This window comes from Akebia trifoliata, chromosome 15 (genome assembly GCF_017979445.1).
Source record: "Akebia trifoliata isolate Shusen 1 chromosome 15, ASM1797944v1, whole genome shotgun sequence".
NCBI classification, from domain to species: domain Eukaryota; kingdom Viridiplantae; phylum Streptophyta; class Magnoliopsida; order Ranunculales; family Lardizabalaceae; genus Akebia; species Akebia trifoliata.
In genome coordinates, this window is record NC_141389.1 from 8,695,559 (window position 1) to 8,720,898 (window position 25,340).

Below are 25,340 nucleotides of genomic sequence, written 5' to 3' on the forward strand. Positions count from 1 at the left end.
GAACCCCGAAAACTTAATTAATATCTCATTTTGGGTCCAACCAATTTGGACCGTCCGATTTGATTAAATTGAAAAAGTTGGGTATCCCAATAAAAGCTATAAAGGAAAAGAAGAAAAAGTTGGATTGAAATTCTCTCTCCATTCTCAGCTTCTCATCACTTTCCCCGAAAAAAAACAAAAACAAAAAAGTGTTGTAGCAGCCACGGCTGGCCCACCACTATCGGCTCATATCACCTCTACCGCTCTATAATAACCATTATTTGATAGATTTATTCTCTTAATTTTCGAGCGATCATAATTCAGTTCTAAGAGATCAAACAGAGACAGAGAGAGAGAGACTATTATGTCTGTTTGTTGTCGCCAGATCACTACAATCATCAATTCTTCTACTTCCAAGGCCTTCAATCACCGTCCGATTCCATCTCCCAAACCGTCTTTCCCGAGCTTGATTTCTCCTTTAAATCAACGGAGGAGAATCGTTCTACGATCCACTGTATGGATCATCGAATCTCTAGGTCAACGAAGAGGGGTTTTTCTTCAATCAGACGGTGAGGATGAAGGAAATACGAAGGAATGTTCGTGCGCTTTAGGAGAAGAAAGCATCACAGATGTAGTAGAGAAGATCACAGTCTGTAACAATGTTCGTGATCGTAGGGTGGATGTGTTGGTAGCTGCTTCTGTTACGGTGCTTCTGGGAGTAGGGAATCGAGTACTTTACAAGCTCGCTCTCGTTCCTCTCAAACACTACCCCTTCTTCCTCGCTCAACTCGCTACATTTGGGTAATTTTGGTTAATTTTTTTTAGCTATATTTCGTTAATTTTCTTGAATAATGGTAACCTGAGACGCCAACTAACGTGGTATGTCCATGAACCATGTATTTTCCTCGGGATACTCATTGCACATCTTCATGAATATGTGCAGTTGTTTTTCCCGATTCTATGTACAAGCCACGCGAGTCAAAAACTTAAAAAAACCACGACTCAATTTTCTTACCTCTTCGCACGTGTCACTTTATCTATCAATGGGCCCACATGTCAAAATTTCGACGTCCAACTTACTATCATGATGTCACGTATACAAAATATTTATTTTGTACACGTGGCATTATGCCGATGAGTAAACAGTAAAACTTTATCTTCTGGACCCACAACACACCATTTTGAGGGTGCATGACGTCATGAAAATGTAAATGTGATATAACTAACATAACCCAGTAGTACTATAAAAAGTGTTACTTCGACATTGGTGAATCAATGGCATGATGCAACGTATATAAAATATTTATTTTAGTACACGTGGCATCGTGCCGTTGATTAAACAGTAAAGCTTTGTCTTCTGGACCCATAACACACCATTTTGAGGGTGCATGACGTCATGAAAATGTAAATGTGATAAAACTAACAGAACCCAGTACTACTATAAAAATTGTTACTGTTGCCGTGCAATATCATCATCATGTGTTTGGGTACTATGATTCCCGTACGACACTGAATATCTACCATAGATTTTCGTTTTTTGATGTGTGCTTATTGTGGGCCCCATTTAGGTAGAGTGCGTGGGGAAAAAGAAAAATTCGTTGATTTTTTCTTTGAGTGTGACCGTAGCACGCATTCCCAAATGCTGTGCTACAGTGAGGGCATTATAGTCATTTTATCTCATTTAGTCACAACTCTTCAAGTAAAGCATACGCGGCAAGACATATTTTCCATATGCCCACTAATGAGTGGATGGTCACGGTCATCCGAATCTGGGCGTTTGTCATTGGGCCCACAATTGTCCTGTTCGGATGACCCCATTAGTAATTGGATTGTATTCTTACATGGTAAAAATAGTTCAGGTCTTTTAGTGGTCCATATCATAAGTAGGGTTTGGGCCCATATTTCATTATAATGGGCCTGGATTTGGTCCAACACTTGGGGATAGTGGGCCCAAAGGGTGTGCAACATTGCTTGGAATCCAATGGTAGCTAGGACTTAGATTTGATTTTCTATAATTATTGGAACTTCCGTGTGCCTATTGTCTTTTTTCTCTTTTTTTTCCATGATTTTATCCAAGTAAAATCAACACAATGGAATTTGATTTTCCAACCCTACCTATTTTTCACCACTATTTTTCTATGGATTTCAAATTCCATGGAAAGTCACTTTTCATGCAATCAAACATACCCTTATTGAAAAATGGGGTAGAAAAGGAAAAAAATAAATAAAGTTGGAGGGATATTCTTGGAAAGGGTTTAAAAAGAAAAGGAATAAAATTAAAAGTTATCCTCGAGATTTGTATTGAGATTAAATCCAAATGAGATTTTGATTTCTAAGACAACGAACCAAATAATTTCAACAGTAATTAGATTTATTTTTGCTAAATTTCAACTATAAAACAACAATTTTAAGGCGATTTCGATTAATAATGCAAACATGGACTCAAATGGTCAGAACACTTCAGCCTCCTCCGATAAGAACAAGCCCTTCTACTTTGAAGGGTTACACTTTATGAGGTTGAAGCAAAAAATGTTTTTCTACTTAACCACCATGAGGGTGGCTTATGTTCTGGAGGATGAACTTGTTAAGGAGGGGGAATATGAACCAACCAGGACTTTGGTCTCTCGACAGTGGAAAAAGGCTGACTTCTGGTGTAAGAAGTTTCTCTTGAATGGGTTAGCAAATGATATTTACTATTATTATGTTCCTATAAACAACTAGGGAGATTTGAGATGCTCTACAAAAGAAATACGACATTGAATAAACTGGATAAAAAAGTATGTTGTAAGTCGTTATCTGAAATTTCTGATGGTTGATGAAAAATCTCTAGTATTCCAATCTCATGATCTGCAAAAGATGACACATGAGATCTTGACAGAAGGTATGGTAATTGATGGACAGTTTCAAGTAGTTGTTCTTATCGATAACTTGGAAAGATTTCAGGAATATTTTTTGACATAAATCAAAATAATTTTCAATGGAAAGTCTAATTGTTAGACTCCGCATTGAAGAAGAACTTCATCGCCAAGATCAGACGGAAGAACATAGATCTTCCGTCAAGGTCAAGTGTCTATGAAGCAAGTTAAATCTAAGGTTATCTAAAATCGAACAATATAACCATGAAAAACAAGAAGATTCAAAAAAGAAGTCTGCCCAGACTTATTATAAAAATAAGAACCCTTGAAGATAGGCCAAATACTACAATGATATAGTTTTCCCTATAACAAGCTCAGACATTTGGCGAGAAATTGTTGAAGCCGTAAAACTGGAAAGCAAGTGAACATGGTTGAAGAACCACTTGTGGCTATGATAATTGAGGTACATATGCCCAGTGGATCTGAAGGGTGGTGGGTAGCCACTGGTGCTTCTCAACACGTATGCTTTGATAGAAATTTGTTTAGGACTTATTTCCCATTCAATGAAAAGAAAGTACTCTTGGGAGATTCTCATACTACCAAGGTTCACGACATTTGGGATATTTAGTTGAAGTTTACCTCTGGGAAGACCGTTATTCTGAAGTATGTCCTTAATACCCTAGAGATAAGAAAGACATAGTTTCAAGATTTCTTTTGAACAAGGCTGGTTTTGAACAAACCATAGAGGTAGATCAAGATGTAGTCACAAATAATGGGGTCTTTGTGGGAAGGGTTATGCTAGTGGCGGAATGTTTAAATTAAGTGTAATTGACCCCAATATAACATCTTCTTCTTCTTCTTATATTGTATCTTCTGTGAATGTGTGGCATGTTAGACTTCATCATATAAACAAGAAATACGTTAAGAACATGTGCTCCTTAGGACTAATTCCATCATTAAACAATGATATCTTTGAAAAATACAAGTCATGTAGTCAAGCCAAAACAACATGGTCATCTCACAAAAGTGTTCAAAGTTACAGGAAACTCTTAGAATTAGTTCATTTAGACATTTGCGAGATGGAAGAGATTCTGACTCGTTGGGGTAAAAGATATTAAATAACTTTCATAGATGATTTCTCAAAACACTTATGTGTATTTAATGAAACACAAAACAAATGCTTTTGAAATTATGAAAATCTTTATTTTAAAAGTAGAAAATCAACATAGTGCAAAAATTAAGAGATTTAGAACCGATAGAGGCATGGAATATGATTCTATAGGGTTTGGTAAATTCTTAGATTCATTTGGCATTATTCATGAGACTTCGGCACCTTATTCTCCATAAATGAATGGAGTTGCTAAACGCAAAAATAGGACTTCTACAAAATTAGTAAATGCTTTATTAATTAGTTCAAGAGCACCTAACAATTTATGGGGAGAAGCACTTCTAACAGTTTGCAATGTCCTTAATAAAGTGCCACATTCAAAAACTAAATTAACTCCTTATGAACTTTGGAAGGGTTGAAAATCTAACATAGGATATTTTAGTGTTTGGGGATGCTTAGCTTATGAGGCTAACTGATCCTACGAAACCTAAACTTGAAAGCTGGGCTTCTGAGTATGTGTTCATAGGTTATGCAATTAATAGTAAAGCTTGTAAGTTCTTAGATTTGTCAAACAATGTTATAATAAAGTGACTAGATGCATATTATTTTGAATATAAATTTCCATTTAAATCTAGAAATAGTGGGGGTAGGCCACTTCCTACAATAGAAGTGTCTCCACAATCTAGAACAATAGAACCTAGGGTTGAAGATGTTAAAGAATTTGACTTTGAACCTATAAGGAGTAATAGGGCTAGGATAGTAAAGGATTTTGGGTCAGACTTTCATGTCTTCACTTAAGAAGGAGATCCTTCTTCCTTAGAAGAAGACTTTTCGTAGATGGTACTTTTCTCAATGGTCTTAGACCATATAAAGGGAAATAACCACGCAATTATCTGAGTCATACACGTGTCCAGGTTGGTTAAGTGGTATCATGCGCAGATCAGCATACGGGCGCTACCCAGCAGCAAGGCAGGTCAAAGCAAAGATCTCCTTAGTCTGGCTAGAAGGGCAGCATAACACTAAATAAGATCTGGTCTGCCAAGCAGGGTAGACCAGGTCAAAGAATATCCGTAATCCTGATATGCGCATGTTAAGCCCAAAGATCTCGGAGGAGATCTCCCCAGTATAGTATAACCAATCCAGAAGATGCCCATTCCGTTTGTGGATCTACAGAATTAGGGGATTCCTCGGGATCACCGCCCGTGAGAAGGGGAAACCCTGATTCGTAGTAGGGATCCATAAATAACACAATGAGCACTGAAGAAGGGATCTTTTTGACGGATTGGAGGTCTAACCAGTTCTTTAGACTATTCCTCTGCTTTTCTAACTTGAACGTCGGAGTGATCTTGACAGGTACCACACTGGCACGAGGAGGGAGGTGACAGGAGTGACTTCGGATCAGTGAGGCAGAGTCCATCAGCACCATTCACCGGATTCTGACCGCATAGGAATAAATGAGGAAAACTTAAAAATATATAAAATTATGAAAAAAGAAGAAAGATAGTAGCAACTAAATTACAAGGCATATGATGATTTAAATAACATTTTGGGGCTAGAAAGGTTGGGAAAGATATCTACAAACTTACACAAACTAGGGAAAGAAAAACTATGTGAGATACATTAAAGGTGAAGATGAGAGAGTCTTCATGAAGGTGAAGAGATTAAGAAAATGAGGAATTATTTTCCAAAATCCATTAAATGAAGACTCTACGGGAGGCTTAGGATTAGGAGGAGACCAGAGAGCATATAGCCTTCCGTAGAATTTTGGTATTAGAAATGAAAAAAAATATTAGCAAAGATTAAGACAAGTAAGCTTGTAGGATCAAATAGTATACCCATAGAAATACAGAAATGCATGGGAAGTGTTGGATTGTCTTGGCTGAACTTCTAAATGAAATTAATTCTTGTCTTAGTATAGTTTGGGAGAATTTGGGCATGTCATGGATGATTTCTTTTTCTCTTGAAGTTCCTTTTGTCTATCCTCCACACATAACAGCCTTGTTATTCCTATCCATTTCATGTAAAAGACACATGGTTATTTTCTGGATGACTTGCTTATAATCTGTATCCTACATGCACTCGCATCTGATTTCAACTATTTGAGCCCTAATTATTTGTTTGGGCATACTTTCTTCTTTTTTCCAGATATGTTCTGGTATACTTCTCTATATTGTATTTTCGCTACCATGCTGGCATTGTTACCGATGAAATGCTTTCCATGCCAAAAGCTCCATATCTTGCTGTTGGTCTTCTAGAGGCTCTTGGTGCGGCTTCTGGAATGGCAGCTGGAGGTAAAACATATCTCAGTACTTGCTGGTTGCATTCTATTTCCTTGTTACATGAACCATTATTTCTTGAGCAGCTGTAGACCACTTGAATGAATATGCCAAATTATACTCTTTGAATTTGTCGTGTTAACAGTCATGCATCTCAGTGAAAAGGAATACTACTTCCACGTTGTTTTTTAGAGCTGCTATTGGCGCCCTAACTTTTACTTATTTCACCCCAATTAAAAATAAAAAACGTTAAGTGAAGTGTTGAGAATAATTTGAAGTTTGGGTGCCAATCTCTCTCTCTCTCATTAGATTTCAATATTTTAGGTTTAGGATTTTATGTGAGCCTAATCCTAATTGTGGACAACTGCTGAGATTGTTTGAATGAGTGTTACAATGTTTTGTAATGTTGAGATAATAATTTGAGCCAAACCTTTTTAATGTTTTAATAGTGTGGTTTAATCTTTAATTGGGATGTCATAAATAATTTAAGAAATTGGGGTGTAATAAGTAAAAGTTGGGGTGCCAGTAGCATCTCTCTCTCTCTCATTATGAAAATACAACATTTACCGAATAAATATTTTTATAAAATCTTTTAATTTTTTCATATTTCTTCTATCATAATGGATTCATGTTAAGATGGTAAAGTTTTTATATTTCCATATTTTTCAAGTGGTTTGGTATGTCTTTTTTTCTTCTTCTTATTTGACTCTGACACACTGGCACATATAAGAAGTTGACACCCACATCTATGTGCATTTCACCACAATTGTCAAAAGATTTAAGTTACTCATTTCATACATTCATTTGCGACAAAGTGCAGACTTTACCTACTGTGTATCAAATCTAGTCTGGATAAGATTGAGATCGTTTGTTGTGTTGTTTTGTTTGAGAATTGTCAGATATCATCTAGAACTAGAAATATATATACCACTTAGTCTTAGTGGGGAATTTCCTTTTGTGTAATGATGATGTTTTAACGCCCCCTCTGACACATGCTCCTCCATCACAGAATTGTAGATCATTTACCTCGGGATACGCATAACCCTAAATCTTTTTCTTGTGTATCCAGAGGCAAGTGATCTATGGTTCTGTGATGGGGGCATAGGGGGGCGTGTGTCACAGGGGGGCATCATATTATCACGACTATTTCCTTTTTGGTTGTTTTGAGGATGATCTTTTTTTTTTTTTGGCTAAGTGAAGTGCATGGACAATCTAATATGTCACACTTTTTTCTCTTACTTGGTGCAGCAATTCTTTCTGGGGCATCAATTCCAATATTGTCTCAGGTAATTAAATTTCACTAATCTTTTCTTTGTGGACATAATTATTTTATCTGATACTTCTGTTTATGCTGTTGTTGTTCTGTTATTTTGACGATTTTATAAGTGTAAATAGTTGACTTCAGAAGTAATTATGGTTCATACTTTCTTTGCAGACCTTTCTAGTATGGCAGCTTATCTTATCGTATATTTTCCTTGGGACACGGTATAGATTCAATCAAGTACTTGGATGCGTTCTTGTGGCCATTGGTGTGATAATAACTGTTGCAAGGTAACTAAGTTCATATTGATCTTGCTTGAAGTTCACTTGTTAAGTCTTTCAATGAGTCAAACTTATTCAAATTAATATACAACTTGTATTATGTCTCAAAGTTGTCTTATGAGTGCCCCTCACCAAAGGACTTCATCTTTCAATTTCCAGAGACGGAATGGACATATTTGTTGAAATAATTTGATCAATGTAGAAATTAAGACAATTTTCATGGAAATGATAGAAAATTATGGAAACATTGAGCAAATTTTCATTGAAAGTGTGTGAAACGATAGAAACACACAAAACACAATCAAGACTCATCAAATTTCAACAGACAACCATATGGAATATGGATACGAGTTTCATTAGCATTTTGATACATGTTGAGAGTCTGACAGCCAAAAACAACCGTATGATATATGGAAATGAGAATGGTCATGTTGCCTTAACTGCATTGATCTTAAAATGTCAAAATAAGTTAATATTGTATATCCATCAATCATAAATCATTTAAGTTATGGATATTATGTGTAATTTACAAGTATTTTTCCCCATTATTTTATCAATATTTTATAAATATTTTGTTTTGATAGGTAAAAGAAGATTTCATTAAAAAAGTGGTCGAGATGACCAGCAGAAAATACAACGCAAAGGAAGAACCCAAAACAATCAAGACAGTCTACAGACTCCATCCCATGTCCCCATAAAGTCCTCAAAGAAAACACTTTTGAACTATACAAAAGATTTACACCAAAAGAATAATAGACTTTTAACTGAAACGATAATGCCATCGAACGAGGCGTCCTTTCCGTCAAAGACCCAACAAATTCCTCTGTTTCCAATTGCAAATGCTCCAAGAGATGACAAAAGGAGTGAGGGACCAAAGAATGTGTTTAGCTATAGAGAATGGAATATTTTGTTAAAAATATACTATTCACGAAAATGTTTCGACGAAGGTTCTTGCATTTTTATGCATGACATTTGATTATTTTGATTTAAATTTATTATTCAACAAAATATTTAGGGAAGTTTTTTATGCAAAAAATTTACTATTCACCAAAATATTTCTATGAAATTCTTGCATTTTTATGCATGAAATTTTATTATTTTGGTTTAAATTTATTATTCAACAAAATATTTAGCAAAATGAACACTGATTTCTGTCGAAATACATGTAGAAAGAATTTGGTTGTTGAGCTCATGAAAATGGAAATATTTCTATTTAATAAAAACATGTCAAAATTTAATATCATGCCACTGATACATAATTTAATAGTTTTTTTTTTTTTTTGTTGACATTGTGTTAATGTTTCGACGATTCATCTTTGTTTATTTTGTGCAGTGGAGCTGGTGCTGGGTCTTCAATAAAAGATGCTGGTATCTTTTGGTCGCTTTTGATGATAACTTCTTTTTTTCTCCAAGCTGCCGATACAGTGTTGAAGGTTGGCTTTTATAAAATTTGAATGCCCTTGCAATTGTTTTGTCATTTATCTTTCCATTTATGAGATTCAACATGATGCAGGAAAATATTTTCAAAGGGGCTGCTCGGAAACTAAAGGTATGTATTTTGGAACAGTTAAATTTTCCAAATTTATTATGAAGTTCAAATTGCCAAAATCCCCATCAAATTATCTGTCTTGTTAAATTCCTGATGTTGAAGATGGGCTGAATAATACTCATAGCTTCATTTAGAATGCTGCTGTTGGCATCCCAACTTTTACTTATTACACCCCAATTAAAAATAGAGAAAATAAGTGAATGGTTGAGATTTGAGAATATGAAAAAGTTGGGGTGCCAATAGAAGCTCTCTCTAGATTTCAATTTTTGGGTTTAGGATTTTATGAGCCTAATCATAATTATAAACAACTACTGAAAATGTTTGAACAATTGTTATAATGCTTTGTAATGTCGAGATAATAATTTAAGCTAAACCTTTGTAATGTTTGAAGAATGTGTTTTAATCTTTAATTGGGGTGTGATAAATAATTTGAGAAATTGGGATGTAATAAGTAAAAGTTGGGGTGCCGATAGCAGCTCTCTTCATTATCTATTTAGAATTTACAGTCAAAAATTAAGAATCCAATTTTTTTTTAGCTTTTAAGTGGGATTTGAGCCCATGACCTCAAAATTGCATTCTAACGTGTTAGCCGAGTTATGGGTCCAACTATTTTTCTAATCATCAACTCATAATCCTATATTTCTTACAGGGAGGTTCTGTGGATCTTTTTGTTGTGAATTCCTATGGATCTGCTTTCCAAGTAAGCACACTGAAGTTCAGTTGAATTTAAGTCATAAGGTCTTACATATTTTGAGTTGAGTTCCTTAAATAGTTTCTTGTGCAATTGTAAGAGGAAGCTTAATATGATTGCTTTTATCTTCTTGTAGGCGTTGTTTATATGTCTCCTACTACCTTTTATGTCGAAATTATGGGGTATTCCATTCAGTCAATTGCCAAGTTACCTTAAAGATGGGGCAGCATGCTTTCTAAATTTCGGTTCTTTATCCAATGGTATGTTATATATAACTCTCTACTTTAAATTTAGTTCCAATTTAGAAATTAAATTCCATTTTTTTTTCTTTCCATAGCTAGAGTATAGCTTGTTTTTTGGGTGTTTTACGGATTAGGCTTTTACGTAAGTGTGAGGTGGACTTGCATGGCCATATGGGCTGTTTGTACTAATCCAAGGGGAAGAAAACAATGGACCTTAGAGGAGAGGAAATGCATGAAAGAAAGATGGGAGAAGACAAGGATTAAGGTTAAGTTAATGAACCATTAATAGGCACATGAGCATAAAATGACTTGATTCATAAAATGAAAGTGATGTCTTTTATAGTCGTGCTGAAGTGACTGTGTTTCATACTGTGCTGTCGTGGAGGTGCACACGGAAACATATATACTTCTCACTCGTATCTCAAGGAAAAACATGTATGATTCTGTGCACACCTCCACGTCAGCACAGTGTTATACAGTCACTCCAGCATTTTCCTTTAGATAAATGCACCGAATGGTCACTTGTGCGGGTCACGATAATTTCTTTTTTCTCCAAAAATATGCCTCTTTGGTCCTCTATGTCAATTGTGCTTTTCCACCTCCCTCATGGTCAGTCCTTGGACCACTTCATTTTGCGTAAGATCAGGAATGACATGGTCGGTACAAAATTTAAAGTAAAGGTCATTATCATCTTTTCTTGGCAGTAGGGGTACTTTTTTTCTCCCTTTTTTTATTATTAAATATTAGCTGATGTGGCAAAAAAGATAGCTCGAAATGCTCATTTATGATTTCAAGGAGGGCAAAACACTAAAAAGCCTTTGAATCTAAAGTGTATTCTCGAGATGAGATTGTAAAATCAGATCATAATGTTGTACACTAAAAGAATGACTCAGTTACTTGAGACTTCATGGATGCAGGATGCGAAGGCGCACCACTCTTGCCGTTGCTGTTTGTTGTGGTGAACATGGCTTTCAATGTGTCGCTGCTTCACCTTCTCAAGATCTCTTCTGCCGTTGTTTCTTGCCTTGCATCCACTTTTTCAGGTGTTTCCTCTCTGCCAACTAATCTAAGGCTAATAATACGTAGCTGCTATTGGCACCCCAAATTTTACTTGTTACACCCCACTTTCTTAAATTATTTATCACACCCCAATTAAAGAGTAAAACACACTATTCAAACATCATAAAGGTTTGGCTCAAATTATTATCTCAACATTCATTCTAATAATTTCATAATAGTTGTTTACAATTATGATAAGGCTAGTATAAAATCCTAAACCCCCAAAAATAGAAAATCTAGCCCAAAAAAGAGAGCTTATATTGTCACCACAACTTTTACTTATTCTCAACCATTCACTTATTTATTTCTTTTTAATTTAATTGGGGTGTAATAGGTAAAAGTTGGGGTGCCAATAGAAGCTCTCTAATAATACCATAGCACGATGACTGAGAATACATTTGACATCATGATCCCAATATGTTGGCTTGAAGTCATGGTGTCATGGTATCGAGCTTGACAAATGGCAACATGAAACTGGTCGATATATCGGGCTTTACACTGTTTGGATTGAGAGAAGAGAAGGGAAGAGAAGAGGTGAGAAACTCAATTTCTTTCTACCATGTTTGGATTGACAGGAGAGAACTTGGGACAACTTTCAAATTTTAAAATATCTTAAAAGAGATCTAATTGCAGAGTCGGAATTATAAAATATTCTAAAAGGTCTTTCTCTCCATTTCTCTTCTCTTCTCTCCACTTTAGGAAAGAAAGAAAACTTACCTTTTTTTCTCACCAATTCTTTTCTCTTCTCTCCTACTTAACAATCCAAACAAGAGAAATTGAGAGAAATTCATTTATTTTCCCTTCTCTTCCCTTCTCTCTATTTCTCTCAATCCAAACACAGCGTACTAAGCCATTATATTCATCAACAATATGGTATAAATTATAATATTCGTTGGTGTTAAACTTCGCTTGTTTTGTGTATAGTGCCACTGTCCGTCTACGCCTTTACACTCCCTCTACCGTACATTGGGGTAGCATCATCCTTACCTGCAGGCTTCGTGACAGGAGTAGTCGTCCTCTTTGTAGGACTGCTCACCTATTCGTGGACACCTTCGATGGGGTCCACCACTTCCAGCTCGAAAAGCTCGCTGGACCATCAAACTTCGTAAGGATTCTGTTAATTAGTAAAAAAATCTGATTGGCTGATGGATGGAATAATGGCCTTTGATTTTATTAAGAGGCCATAATTTATTCGCATTGTCGTATAAAAGCAATCAAGAAAGCAAAGCAAGATGGGCAAAAAATGTTGGTGGTGGTGGAGTGATGTAATAAATTTAAATTATCGTTCTTTTAATAAATTAGCGACAAGGGTTCGCTCCCTTTGGTCTTGTGTTCAAAAATGGGTGACTTCCCAACTAACTCTGTTACATGTTGGAAAATTTTTACAGGGTTGGGCAGTCAAACATAGGTACTTGTCCCAATCCAAAGGGTGTAGGATACCCTAGGATAGAATAATAATAAAAGAATAATAAAGAAGGGTGGTTTGAAATTCTTTCTATCACCAGTTATACATCTATAGATCTAATTCATCAAAGATGGTGAATTGTGAATTTGTGACTACCATTTAAGGTGTGTTGATCTGGTATATTATAGTTTTTAGTTTTCCGGGGATGATCTACTTATCCTTATTGTTATAGCTCTTGGATTAGATCACACCCGAAATCCAAACTAATTTTGGATTCTGATAAGGATCTGATCCGATAACCTATTGGATTGATTCTAGATCAACCATGTCTAATGCCTCGACATCTAATAGGGATCTGAGCCATGTCTTGATTTGATAGGGACCTAATCCAATAAAATTTGAGAAAGTATGTAAATCATACTAGAGTTCACCTCTGCCTATAGCACGAGCATCCTCTCTTGGTTTAAGAGGGTAAAAGTGAAAAAAATTATAGTTGAAGGGGGTATTATTATTAAATTTGAAACTATAACTTAATGGAAGAGGTATTATTAAAGGGTGAGGATCCCTTGACTCCCAAGAATGACTCATGAAAAAAACACATGATCCCAATCCTTTAAATGCAAAATCCAATGGTTGAGATTTATCCTCAGAATAAGTATCTTCGAGATTTGTGTTATCCAGATACTCATAACTTTCAACTATTTGATTTTGTATTTAAAGGGTTGGGATAATATTTTTTTTTTTCAATCGTGCATATATGATGTTATTATAGTAAGCAATGTCTTGTGAATTGGTACAAATTATTTGACTTGAAACTTGTCAATTGGTTGGATCTTAAGAACTGACATATGATCGAATTGAGAACTTGCCAATCAGGTAGGGCTGGAGTCATATAAAAAGATGTTCCCCAAGTAAGAACATCTCTCGGTAATAACCTTATTCGCCATTGCGAAAAGATTCACTTCCATCCCACAAAGGAGCTGTTATGACCCCAAAAAATATGGGCTCAACTTTCTGCACCACTAACACCTATGTAATTTTGGATTTGGTGTCGGAACTAGAAACTAGTCTTAGGTTCAAACATTGGAAAGAGCAACATGGGGAAAGAACTACTAAGACCAACAAAAAGAATGGTACCAAAGTAAAAGTTATCACAAATTAGACACATGAGACATTATTAGAAAGGAACACATCCTCTTTAGTATTTATTTCCTTCAGTACTGTGGAATACTCTTCAGATGGTTGAGATAGTACAACATCAACAAAACAGGAAAATCTAACCGTTCGAATTTCAAAGTTTAATGACTGTCAATTTTCAAAACATTCATTCGTACGAGGCCTTTTTTTCTTTCCAACATGGCACTATCTCAACCGTCCAAAAAGTACTGCGACGTACTACAAGAAATAAATACTACATAGGATCCACTCCTAGGGGACCAAAAAGAAGGGTATATATCTGTTTTAGTAATTCATCTAATATATTATTAGTTTTCTGTAAAATTACATTATAGAAAGAAAGATATTAGTTTGGCTTTAATAGTTGGTTACGTTTGAACTCTGTCAAGACTAGGATGTGCCATGCTTCCCAGTCATCTGAATTTTGTTACCCAGAACCAGACCCTGTAATTCCCAAATAAGTAGATCTAGAATAGAATTAGGATATAATCGGTTCCATTTATGCTGGGATATTTCTATCCATTTGATATATTAAAATGAAAAAAAAAAAAAAACACAGATTCATACTTCTGTAGTACAATATTATATAAAAATCAGGTCACCAGAACCTTATTCTATTTCCTATACTGAGAGAGAATTAGAACTGCGATAATCAACTTCAATTCTCATAAGTATTGTTCATTAACAAGGTACATAGTAAGTTAACAAATTCAACAACAAATATTTTAATTTGTACAGAGTAAGCATTTTTACATGATGGCCTACTGTTACTTTTGCTCTATATATGTCCATGGCACAAAGAACGAAGATGCCCGACCTCTTCACGTTGTTCTGCTCTTTTTTCCTGCAACATTTACCTATCATCCTTATAACCACCTCCCCCAACCTCTTTTATAGCAATCAAGAAAAACCATTTTACAAATGAAAGCGAAAGTGAGAGTAGCATGCCAGGTAGAAGATTCACGGTATTTAGGGGTCATGATGGGTCACTAGAGCTCTCATCAAGAACAATATCGGCTGGGTCTCCAATCCAAGGCTTCCCTTCCCTCCAACGGAACTGAATCCTTAGCTTACCATTTGCATCCACACCAACCACCTCTCCCTTACTCGCATGTGTCTCCATCCCCCATCCCCACCTTGGGTTCACCAATTCGCCTCTAATCTTAATTTTGTCACCCACCTTGAATGGTCTCACCCTCTCCATCTCCCAAGCTTTACATATCCATAGTCTCTCCATGAAGCAAAATGACACCCAAAGCTCTCCATCCTCTATCCGGTGCACTACCCCGACACTCAAATGGCTAACCTCACCCCATTGATGGGTTGGTGTCGCCACCGATGCCCTAACCCTAACCCAGTCTCCTATACATAGTTCTTCTTCCTCCACCTTCTCGACCTCTGTTGGGTCGAGCATCCATGATTTTGAGCCCATTGGTGTGTAGATCCTTAGTTTTCCATCTGCGTCTATTGCGGCTATGGTCCCAACACTTGCATGGCTATGACCCAACCAGCAAAACCTTGGTTGCTTCACGCATAGTTTTACTCTCACCCGTTGCCCTACCACAAACCCATCCGTTCGTTCGAGCTGAGAAACTAGTCCGACCCACTTTTCTTGTTCTCCACAAAATGCAACCAGGACGCTTCCATCCCATTCATCTCCTTCATACCCCATTCCTTGTACAATGCCAATGTCACCGGGTTCCACAGATTTCCACCTACTCGAATTAGTTCTTAGTCTCACCCATTCTCCCACCTCAAACATCTCCTCTACTGAAAGATCTGCTGGATCTCCTCTCCACAACCCCGACACACCCAAAAATGCCACTCTCACTTCTCCATCGGCATGCACACCAGCAATTACACCTCTTGAATTGGGGTGGGCACTTCTCCATCCCCACCTGGTTCAACGAGTCCAGCACGGAACCGGACACGTTGCCCAATCTTCAAGCTAACGACTTTCTCAACATCTGTATAGTGAGTCATCGACCTCCCTTTACGAAAACAACATGCAAGCTCCAAATAACCGGTATCTTGCACACTGTGTACCACTGCTAAATTGTCTTTTCCAATGCCATTCCAGTCATAAGTGGCTCTATTCCCAAGACTTGGCTTCGTACGGACCCAATCACCAACTTCAAATCCTGAAAGCAATTCCGCATCTCCGGGAGAAACTTTCCATAAGCTTACTCTCCCAGCCACGCTCACCTACATGGTGATAACCAAATGCAACTGCTGATTTACAAATGTATTATAAGACCAGAGACAGGACTACTAGGAATTAAAATGGGTCGGGTTCGAGCTGGATCTGATTATAACCATATCCAGATCCAAAATTTGCATTAGGATCCAGATCCGTATTTGCCTTGAAGCCCAATAGTTAACACCATACCCGAACCATTTTGACTTCAAAAAATCGGGATCCGGCCTGACCGAATCAGTAGATTTGTGTCAGTGGGGTTGGATAATTTCGGTCCGTTCAACCTTTTTTTTAGGCTATATTCTTTTCTAATTGCTATACTATTCTATTTTACAATTATAATACTTTTATTTACCCGTCAAGGGTGTGGCTTGGCGGTAAGACATAGCGACAAGAGTTTGCTCCTCTTGGTCATGAGTTCGAAACTGAGTGCAACCTTTGGATTAAATTGGCACATGCAGTTTGCTAGTTCAACGTGAGCCCCTAGGGAGACTTAGCCTCACCAGTGTGGGGATATTCCCCAGGTTACCAAAAAAAAATTACTTTTATTTCATAAGAATTCATGTTATATTATAGTAGAAAAAAATATTTTGAAAAACAGAAAAATATAATTTTCAAAGCAATATATCATTCAGATCTAGGCAAGTACAGGGATGGATCCGTATCAGACCCAGATCAGGGGTCATCAACCCATATTCGACCCATTATTTTTATATTCAGGTCTACTCCAAGGGCCCAAAACTGATAATTCAGATTCGGATCACTCGGATTTCAGATAAAATCCAACCCATTTTATGCCCTAAGGACTACCAGTGAGCATGTGTGCAAACACACTATAAGCAAGAGAAGTACTCACATTAAGAGTTCCATCCATATCTATCCTTGAGATCCTCCCAACAGTAGCTGGAGTTTCATCCGACCATCCAAGCCGTGGCTGAGCAACAGATGGCATCACATGAATCTCCTGTCCCTGTTTGAAAGGTTGCACCTTTTCCATGTCCGTCATTGAGCAGCAAAAAGGGTTGTATCTGAAGCAGAAAGCAACACCCATGTCTCCATCTTCCTCAAGGCTATGAATTATCCCAACACTGTTCCTTGTAACATCTTCCCATCCATATTTTGGGGAAGATACTGAAGTTTTCACTCTCACCCAATCCCCAACCTACTCGTAATAAAATTGAGAACATAAAACCAAAAAAAAAAAAAAAATTAAAAAAATAAGACACCCTATCACTACAAAACCAGAAAGACTATATTTCTATTCATCTATAAGAAATAGAATCTAAAAAAGAAGATATTACCTTGAAATCCTCCACCTTGTCCATTTCAGAAGGATCAGCATTCCATTTTGTAGCCCGATTAGGTAATTCAATTTTTAATAGACCATCACTCCCTATCTCAGCTATTCTTCCTACACTATGATGTGTCAGACCATCCCAAGAATACCGTGGCTCTGCAACAGATCTCTTCACTGATACTTGGTCACCTATCTGTAGAACTCCAGAGAACTTATCTTAAAAGAAGGAAAAAAAATAAAATGCAAACAAATTCTTTCCAAGAAACAGACAAAAAATTTCACTTACGCTGAACGGAGCAACGGGTTCAACTTCTTCCGGTTCACAATGCCATGGAAACTCCAAATAGCACAGATCCAACAAAAGACTATTGTCTGGCCTGATACAGTACACTATTCCAATGCTCCCAGGTTTTACAGCTCCCAATCCATGTTTTACAGCTGTTAGAGTGGGGCGAATCCGAACCCAGTCACCAACCCTGAATTCTTCAACCCTTTCAATTTCAGCAGGATCAGCTTTCCATCCTCTTGATGCTCCAGTAAAGCCTATGCGTAGAATTCCATCATCATCATCAACACATAAAATAGTTCCAATGCTGTCAAGGGATTGATTGTGCCATCCATACCTGCTAACACCCGCATGATAATTTCTCACACTGAGCAAATTAAGTATATAAGGCTGAAAAGAGGCAGGCTTTACACTGATCTTGACATGTATCAGAGAGAGACAACGCATTTTATACTCTTCAACACAATTCTTATTCTAAGTAAAACTGACGTTCCATAGAAAACTGAACCACCAAACAGATAATTAAAGTGTAGTTGCCCGTTCTCTAATCTCTAATCTCATGGAAAAATGAGAAACAAAGTGTAGTTTCCCGTTCTCCTACTGAAGTTAAATATCGTGCTATGGCTCTTGGCACTTGTGAGCTTACTTAGTTTAGATCTTTGTTGATGGAGCTAGGCTTTCCGATCTCTGGCTCTTCCACTTTGTTTTGTGATAACAAGTCTGCCATCATGCTTACTTCTGACTCATTTCTTCACAAAAGAAATAAGCATATAGAGGTTGATGTTCACTTTTTCAGGAAGAAAGTTTGATCTGGTGCTCTTCTAACAGTCTTTGTCTCTTCTTCAAAACATCTTTCTGATATGCTTACGAAGTATGTTGGTCCTTCTATTACTAACTCTCATTTTGTCAAGCTAGGCCTAGTTGATATATTTGCCCTAACTTGAGGGGAAGTATTGAAAAAAATGATGTTTTTTCTATTTTTATTATTTTATTTCTTTGTAAGGGCATTTACATCTATTCACTCTTTTTACTAATATATATATACATATTAGTCAAGCTCTCATAATTAACTTGACAAGTACTTTTCTGCAATTCTTCAGGGGGTCCAATCCCAAAACTTACAATTTGGATAATCGTGGTTGGGGGAGAGGACCACTAAGAGAATTTTTAAAAGAAAGGAGGAGGGCGCTCAATCCATCATCCTTAAATATAAAAGGTCTCATGTTCACCTAGTCATTAAATGCAGGTGGTGGTTGTTATTGTTGTGCTTTTTTTTCTTTTTGTTTTTTGTTTTTTGTTTTTTTTTTTTGTTGTTGAGGATTTTGCATTTAGGTGGGAGTTGTTGGACCTTATTGTAAATGGGGTTTGAAACTTGTTTTTCCCTTCCCTGGGTAGGTCTCTCCTCAACCTTCAAATCCTTCTTGTTTCTAATTTTAATATTGCAAACAAGAAAATGCAGCATCATACCTTGGTTCTTTTATGTCAGCTTTAAGTTGCACGTGCTGTCCCCTATCCAACGCTATCACTTTTATGACCTCGTTTGCCAAAACATGAGCCTTTCCAGAGCAAAATGATACAGTAAGATTGTCCTTTCTTGGACATTTTGAACAAAGCCAACACTCTTATGCCGTGCTCCTTGCCATCCATACGTAGGAGTCTCCAAGCTTCTTCTGAATTTTACCCAATCCCCTACCTCATAACTAAAAATCATCCAAAACAAAGTTTGATTAATTTACAAGAAATATATCCAAAGATACAATTAGTGTTCTAAGGAACATCATGAACGATATTAGGAAATGTCAAATCTCAAAGAATGCATCAATGGAAATACAAGAAAACATCATTTTACTCACATGGTCGGAGACAAATGAATTCCCTTGTTCATGAGTGCTTCCATAAGATCTTCTGAAATCCATTCCCGAGGCAAGGCTTCTAGAAAATCACGTAACGTTTTACCCCTGTCAACAGTAATATACTAAATATATCAACAATAGAATGTAATTGATGAAGATTGGAGAGGCACTAATGATCCTTGTGTAAGGCTAGATAGAATAACGAAAAATTGGACTGCTGGGAAATCATAATTCAGAAAACATGGGAAATCTCTTAACAACCAAAATAGGTCAATTTCCAGCCCAAATTCAATGCTCCAAATGCAAGTTTAACTTGCCCATTAGCAACCCATAAATTTGTGTTGTTTAGCATTGTTAGTACTAAAAGAGGACAGGTGGGGGGTATCCGGACTGATCATACAAGTCATTGGTGGAAGGTGCCCACTAAGCTAAGTTGGTAAAGGTGTGAGGAGAGTTGATCCCACAACCTAGGTTCAAACCCCTTTCAACCTACTTTCACGTTGACATCTAACCATTATTTCAAGTTTATATAATATAAATTTTATTATAATTTATGATAAATAGAGAGGGATGGAAGAGGCATGGGCACTTCTGAAACTGGATTTGTGCATGCAGGGGCAAATTTATAGTGGGGGCACTAGCCCCCACAAGAATTTTCAAAGTCTATGGATTAGTAAGCCATTGCGACATGTTTTAGCTGTGGATAAAAAAACAGCCACTATTGCCCCACAATTTTTTTTCCACTTTAGTTGCCCCCGCAACTATTTTTTTTTTAACTCTTAGTAGTCCCCACAAAAAGTTTCCTACTCTTGGTTGCCCCCACATGAACAAAATCCAGGCTCCGCCCCTTGTGTGCATGGATGCAGTGTACAAATTTTTACAACCATTCATGACAAGAAATTAAATTTACAAAAACAAGTCACAGAAAAACAAAAAAAAACATCAATATCTTCACAGAAAAATAATTTTTAAAAGAAAATTTTCCAAAATTTGATTAAAATTCTCAATTTCGCAAGAAATTAAATTTACAAAAACAAAGTCAGAACCTTTGCAATGGCAGACTCGAGTGTTTTCAAATCAACCCTGGAGCAGCAAAAGAAGCTCTAATTCTCCAATTTTTCTTTGCGACCACGAAAATGGCCGGAGTGGCTACTATGAGGGAGGGCACGAGTGAAAAAACAAACATGAGGAGATCGAGTGGCTATTGTGAGGGAGGGCACAAATGAAAAAACAAACATGAGGAGATCGAGTGGCTGCTGTGAGGGAGGGCATGGGTGGCTGCGGTTGCTTCAATGGTTTTATAGGATGAGGGAGAAAAGAAAATGGAGGAAAATAGGAGTGGGGAAGAAGACGATAATGGCTGTTGTTGTGTAGTTTAGGAGAGTGAGGGAGAAGACGAAAATAGTGAGGTTTAGGGCATCAGAGGAGTGAAGAAGATGAGATGAGGGCTGGATTTTAGGGCTCCTTATGATGCGGGGAGGTAATATGAAGTCATGAAATAGAGCACATGCTCTGTTTTAGATCTCGATCGTTGGATCTCTGTTTAATCTGACAAAAGATATCATTTGTGTGGATGTGAATGGCTATATATATATATATGGAACAGGATCAAGAGCCAACATTTTTGTCCTATATGGGTTAAGATGTTTCGGAATGGGCTGATTTTTGGTGAGGATGGAATGGGCTGACTTTGGTGGGTGAGGAGATCATATATATATATGGGTAACGTTCGGCAGCCAAAATTTATCCTATTTAGGTTAAAAGTTTTGGATTGAGTTGATTTTTGGTAAGAACGATCTCTATGGTGAGGAGATCATCCTCACAAAAAGTCAACCCAATCTAAAACTTCTAAGCCTATCAAAAGTGGTTTATAATATATATATATGGGTCGGGTTCATGTGACCAAATTATGGACAAAGATCCACACAAATCATATAAACCGTTGGATCATCACAAATCAAGGAAAATCCAACGGTGCAGTTTTGTTAAGAACCATGTGATACAATTCTTCACTTAAAATTTTCAATAATTTCAAGTACCTCCTTGGAGACAAATAACCCAATTTCGATTTTATCTTTCTATTCTTTTTACCCTGATCCTCACCATCATCTTCTACATTCACCATCCATCCTCACCAGCACAACCAATCCCAATACTCAACTCAGGCGATGACAGTGACTCCTCCACTCATTTCAGCCCTCTGCGACGAAGAAGAAACTTGATTTTCAATAGATTTAAATCTCCTCTGCGATAGCCCGGACCCTCAGGTTTGATCTTTGCTCAAAAAACTACTTTCTTTTTTTTTTCACAAAAAATAATGATCTAAAGAGTTTCTTAAAGTTAACAACCTTCATAATTTGAGAAATCCCTAATTTTTATTTTGAAGTCTATGAAATATTTGATTTAGAGGTGAATCCATCTCTTATATTATATTATTTATCTATAGGGTTCTTTGAGTGACAAATGTGTTTTTAATATTATGTATGCATGTGTTCTTGTATGTACATAAATTTTGGTGGGTTTGCTCACATTTTGACAACACCTCTATTGAGTTTGGTGATTACGATGGGTTGAGGTTAACATCATTTTCTAATTAAAAGATTTGAACATCTTTCTCTCTACACTTTAAAAAATGTGAATTAGTGTTTCTATGGGGCACATCTATTGTTTGATTAATTACCCAATAGTAGGTTTTGGTATTAAGTGAGCAAAATTATATTTTTTCATTTGAAGTTCCATTTAGTGGCTCTTACTTTACTGCTGTAAATTAGTCAAAAGTGTAATTCTTCATGGTCTCTTCCTCAATTAGTGAATTGATTTTACTCTTAAAATATACAACCAGTTTGATTGGTAACATTTCAGAAGTGATTCTTGACCATTGAATTCCCTTATAATTCAAAGTTTTCTGGTACTAGCTTGAAATTCTCATTATAATATGGTAGTCATTATACCTATATTGCATATCAAACAAGTACTGATATAAAGTTAATTGTGTCAAATAAGAAAAGACAATGGCTAATCAAAAAGCAAAGAGACAATGAGTTATCTACTTTTTTCTCATTGCCCCAATTGAGTTTTCCCAAGTTTCATTGTTATATAGTGGTAAGAGAATGCACAATATTATACCGGCTATTTTACTTGCTTGTAATACTTGAAAATTACATATATGTGAACATACTTCAACTGGAACAAGATGGTGTTATGTTTTTTATTCGAAGTGAGTCATAAGTTAATCACATATTTTTTTATTGGTTTTCTTTGATAATTGTTTTACATATTTAGTTTCTTCTGGCTATACCAAATGATCCTATTGACCATGTATTATTCATGTCATAACAAATTATCAATTACTTTCTGGGAGTTAGCAGGTATAATATTGTGCATTCACTGACCACCATATAACAATGAAACTTGGGAACATTCAAGTGGGACAGTTAGAGAAACTAGATAATTCAAAGTCTCTTTGTTTTTTGATTAACCATTATCTTTTCTTATCTGACACAATTAACTTTATATCCGTACTAGTTTGATATGCAAGATAGGTATAATGACTACTATATTATAATGAGAATTTCCAATTAGTACAAGAAAACTTTGAATTATAAGGGAATTCAATAATCAAGAATCACTTCTGAAATGTTACCAATCAGATTGGTTGCATATTTTAAAGGTCAAAGCAATTCACTAATTGAGGAAGAGACCATGAAGAATTACAATTTTGACTAATTTACAGTAGTAAAGTATGAGCCACTAAATGGAACTTCAAATGAAAAAACATAATTTTGTTCACTTAATACCAAAACCTACTATTAGGTAATTAATCAAACAATAAATGTGCACCATAGAAACACTTATTCACATTTTTTAAAGTGTAGAGAAAAAGATGTTCAAATCTTTTAATTAGAGAATGAAGTTCACCGCAACCCATTGTAACCACCAAACTCAATGGAGGTGTTGTCAAAATGTGAACAAACTCACCAAAAAGTATGTACATACAAGAACACAAGCATACATAATATTAAAAACACACTTGTCACTCAAAGAACCCTATAGATAAATAATATGAGAGCTGGATTCACGTCTAAATCAAATATTTCATAGACTTCAAACTAAAAATTAGGGATTTCTCAAATTATGAAGGTTGTTAACTTTAAGAAACTCTTTAGATCACTAGTTTTGTGCACAAAAAAAAAAAGGAGTTTTTTGAGCAAAGATCAAACCTGAGGGTTTGGGCTGTCGCAGAGGAGATTTAAATCTGTCGAAAATCAAGTTTCTTCTTCATCGTAAAGGGCTGAAATGAGTAGAGGAGGAGTTGCCGTCGTCACCTGAGATGAGTATTGGGAGTGGCTGTGCTGGTGAGGATGCATGGTGAGTGTAGACGACGATAGTGAGGATTAGGGTAAAGAGAATAGAAAGATAAAATTGAAATTGGGTTATTTGTCTTTAGGGAGGTACTTGAAATTATTAAAAAATTTAAGTGAAGAATCGTATCATGTGGTTCTCAACATAACCACGACATTGGATTTTCCTCGATCTATGATGATCCAATGGTTTATATGATTTGTGTGGATTTTTGTCCATAATTTGGTCACACGAACCCGACCCTATATATATATATATATGGTAGCAAATGCCATTGGTTATATATATATATGGTAGCAATGCCATTGGTGGGATTCGATCTGGTGTTGGAACACCACATATTATAGAGACAAATCCGAACGGTGGAACATAATCTTCTAGGAATGTTGCGTGAACATAAATAGTTGGAACACTAGCAAATGTTGTAATTTTACTTCTAGGAACTATCACATATGCCAGCACCTCATCAGGGGAAACACTATTAAATACCAGAATAGGGAAGCCGAACAACTAAGAAATTGGTACTGTAGAGGATGCCAGTTATTGATAAACTCTTTGCACATAGAATCAGAACTATTTGGATGGGCTATGGTTTTCAATTAATGAAGTCAACAATAGGTGTTGGCTTTATCTTTATTCTCAGAACTCAATCCCCTACATCTTAATCACCACAAGGAACAAAGGCTTTAGTTATCAATCTCAATCAACTGAATCAACACAAGTTGCTTCAAAGTGAACTAAGGACTTTGGTGCTCTATAAACAAATGACTTGGATGCTAATGACTGAGATGCTTGTTGGTTCTTATTGGGGGCTCGATCTCGATTGGGATCTGAACGAGCTATGGAATTGGATTTGTTTCTTGATATGTTACTAATGATCCATTGTATCTACTTCCCCCTCTACATAGTTCCACAAAACATTAAAATTTTCCACAAAGCTCAATAGAAAATTTAACCAACAATTTCTTTTTGTATACATTTTGGTAGAATTGCTTTTCATTTCACAAAATATTTGTGAACACTATATTTACACTGAAATAAAAATTTCTTGTCTAGATATGCAAGATTACGGTGGGAATTCCAATATACACAATCAAATTGATCCAAATATATTTTTAAAATTTTTTCAAAAGTACTAATGAAATTTATAAAAATAGCAAACATTATAAATTGTTTGTAGAAAGGGTTTGTATTGAATAAAATTCATTAGGATTGGTTAGGATGTAGTACTAAATAGTTTTATCATTTAAGCGAGTGTCTTACACATTAGTGTGCATGTATTTATTGTAACATTATTATTCTCATTTTCATATAATTTTTGGATTGTTTTGCCTGTCAGTTTCTTAGATACCTGCGGCATTGTAGTGGAACACTACTAATCTTCATTTCCATATTCCATATAGTGGTTTATTGTAGTTTTGTGACTTACGAATGTGTTTTGATGTCTATTTCATTATGCCCTA

At 36.2% G+C, this 25,340-nt stretch overlaps 2 protein-coding genes across 2 annotated transcripts in view; one reads left to right on the top strand and one right to left on the bottom strand.

Annotated features, from left to right (window-relative positions):
- Positions 1-255: 255 nt before the first annotated feature.
- Positions 256-12,618, top strand: LOC147384228 (protein CLT1, chloroplastic-like). Its single transcript, XM_086424931.1, has 10 exons — positions 256-780; positions 6,088-6,233; positions 7,467-7,504; positions 7,654-7,769; positions 9,094-9,193; positions 9,274-9,309; positions 9,959-10,009; positions 10,137-10,260; positions 11,160-11,285; positions 12,226-12,618. Exons 1-10 carry the CDS (start codon positions 344-346, stop codon positions 12,408-12,410), a joined length of 1,359 nt encoding a protein of 452 aa, XP_086281057.1. The 5' UTR covers positions 256-343; the 3' UTR covers positions 12,411-12,618.
- Positions 12,619-14,526: 1,908 nt separating this feature from the next.
- Positions 14,527-25,340, bottom strand: part of LOC147384229 (E3 ubiquitin-protein ligase KEG-like) — a 42,239-nt gene continuing 31,425 nt past the window's right edge. The window contains 8 exon segments of the mRNA XM_086424930.1: positions 14,527-15,781; positions 15,784-16,087; positions 16,936-17,241; positions 17,381-17,569; positions 17,663-17,999; positions 19,130-19,253; positions 19,256-19,362; positions 19,516-19,620. Of these exon segments, the coding sequence (XP_086281056.1) occupies positions 14,859-15,781; positions 15,784-16,087; positions 16,936-17,241; positions 17,381-17,569; positions 17,663-17,999; positions 19,130-19,253; positions 19,256-19,362; positions 19,516-19,620 (2,395 nt within the window). The 3' untranslated portion in view covers positions 14,527-14,858.

What these genes read in the sequence shown, in the direction of transcription:
- LOC147384228 (XM_086424931.1), top strand. Translation starts at nt 344, where the DNA reads ATGTCTGTTTGTTGTCGCCAGATCACTACAATCATCAATTCTTCTACT. An exon ending in TTCTGGAATGGCAGCTGGAG is followed by an intron (nt 6,234 to 7,466) that starts GTAAAACATATC and finishes TACTTGGTGCAG; the next exon opens with CAATTCTTTCTGGGGCATCA. An exon ending in CAATTCCAATATTGTCTCAG is followed by an intron (nt 7,505 to 7,653) that starts GTAATTAAATTT and finishes CTTTCTTTGCAG; the next exon opens with ACCTTTCTAGTATGGCAGCT.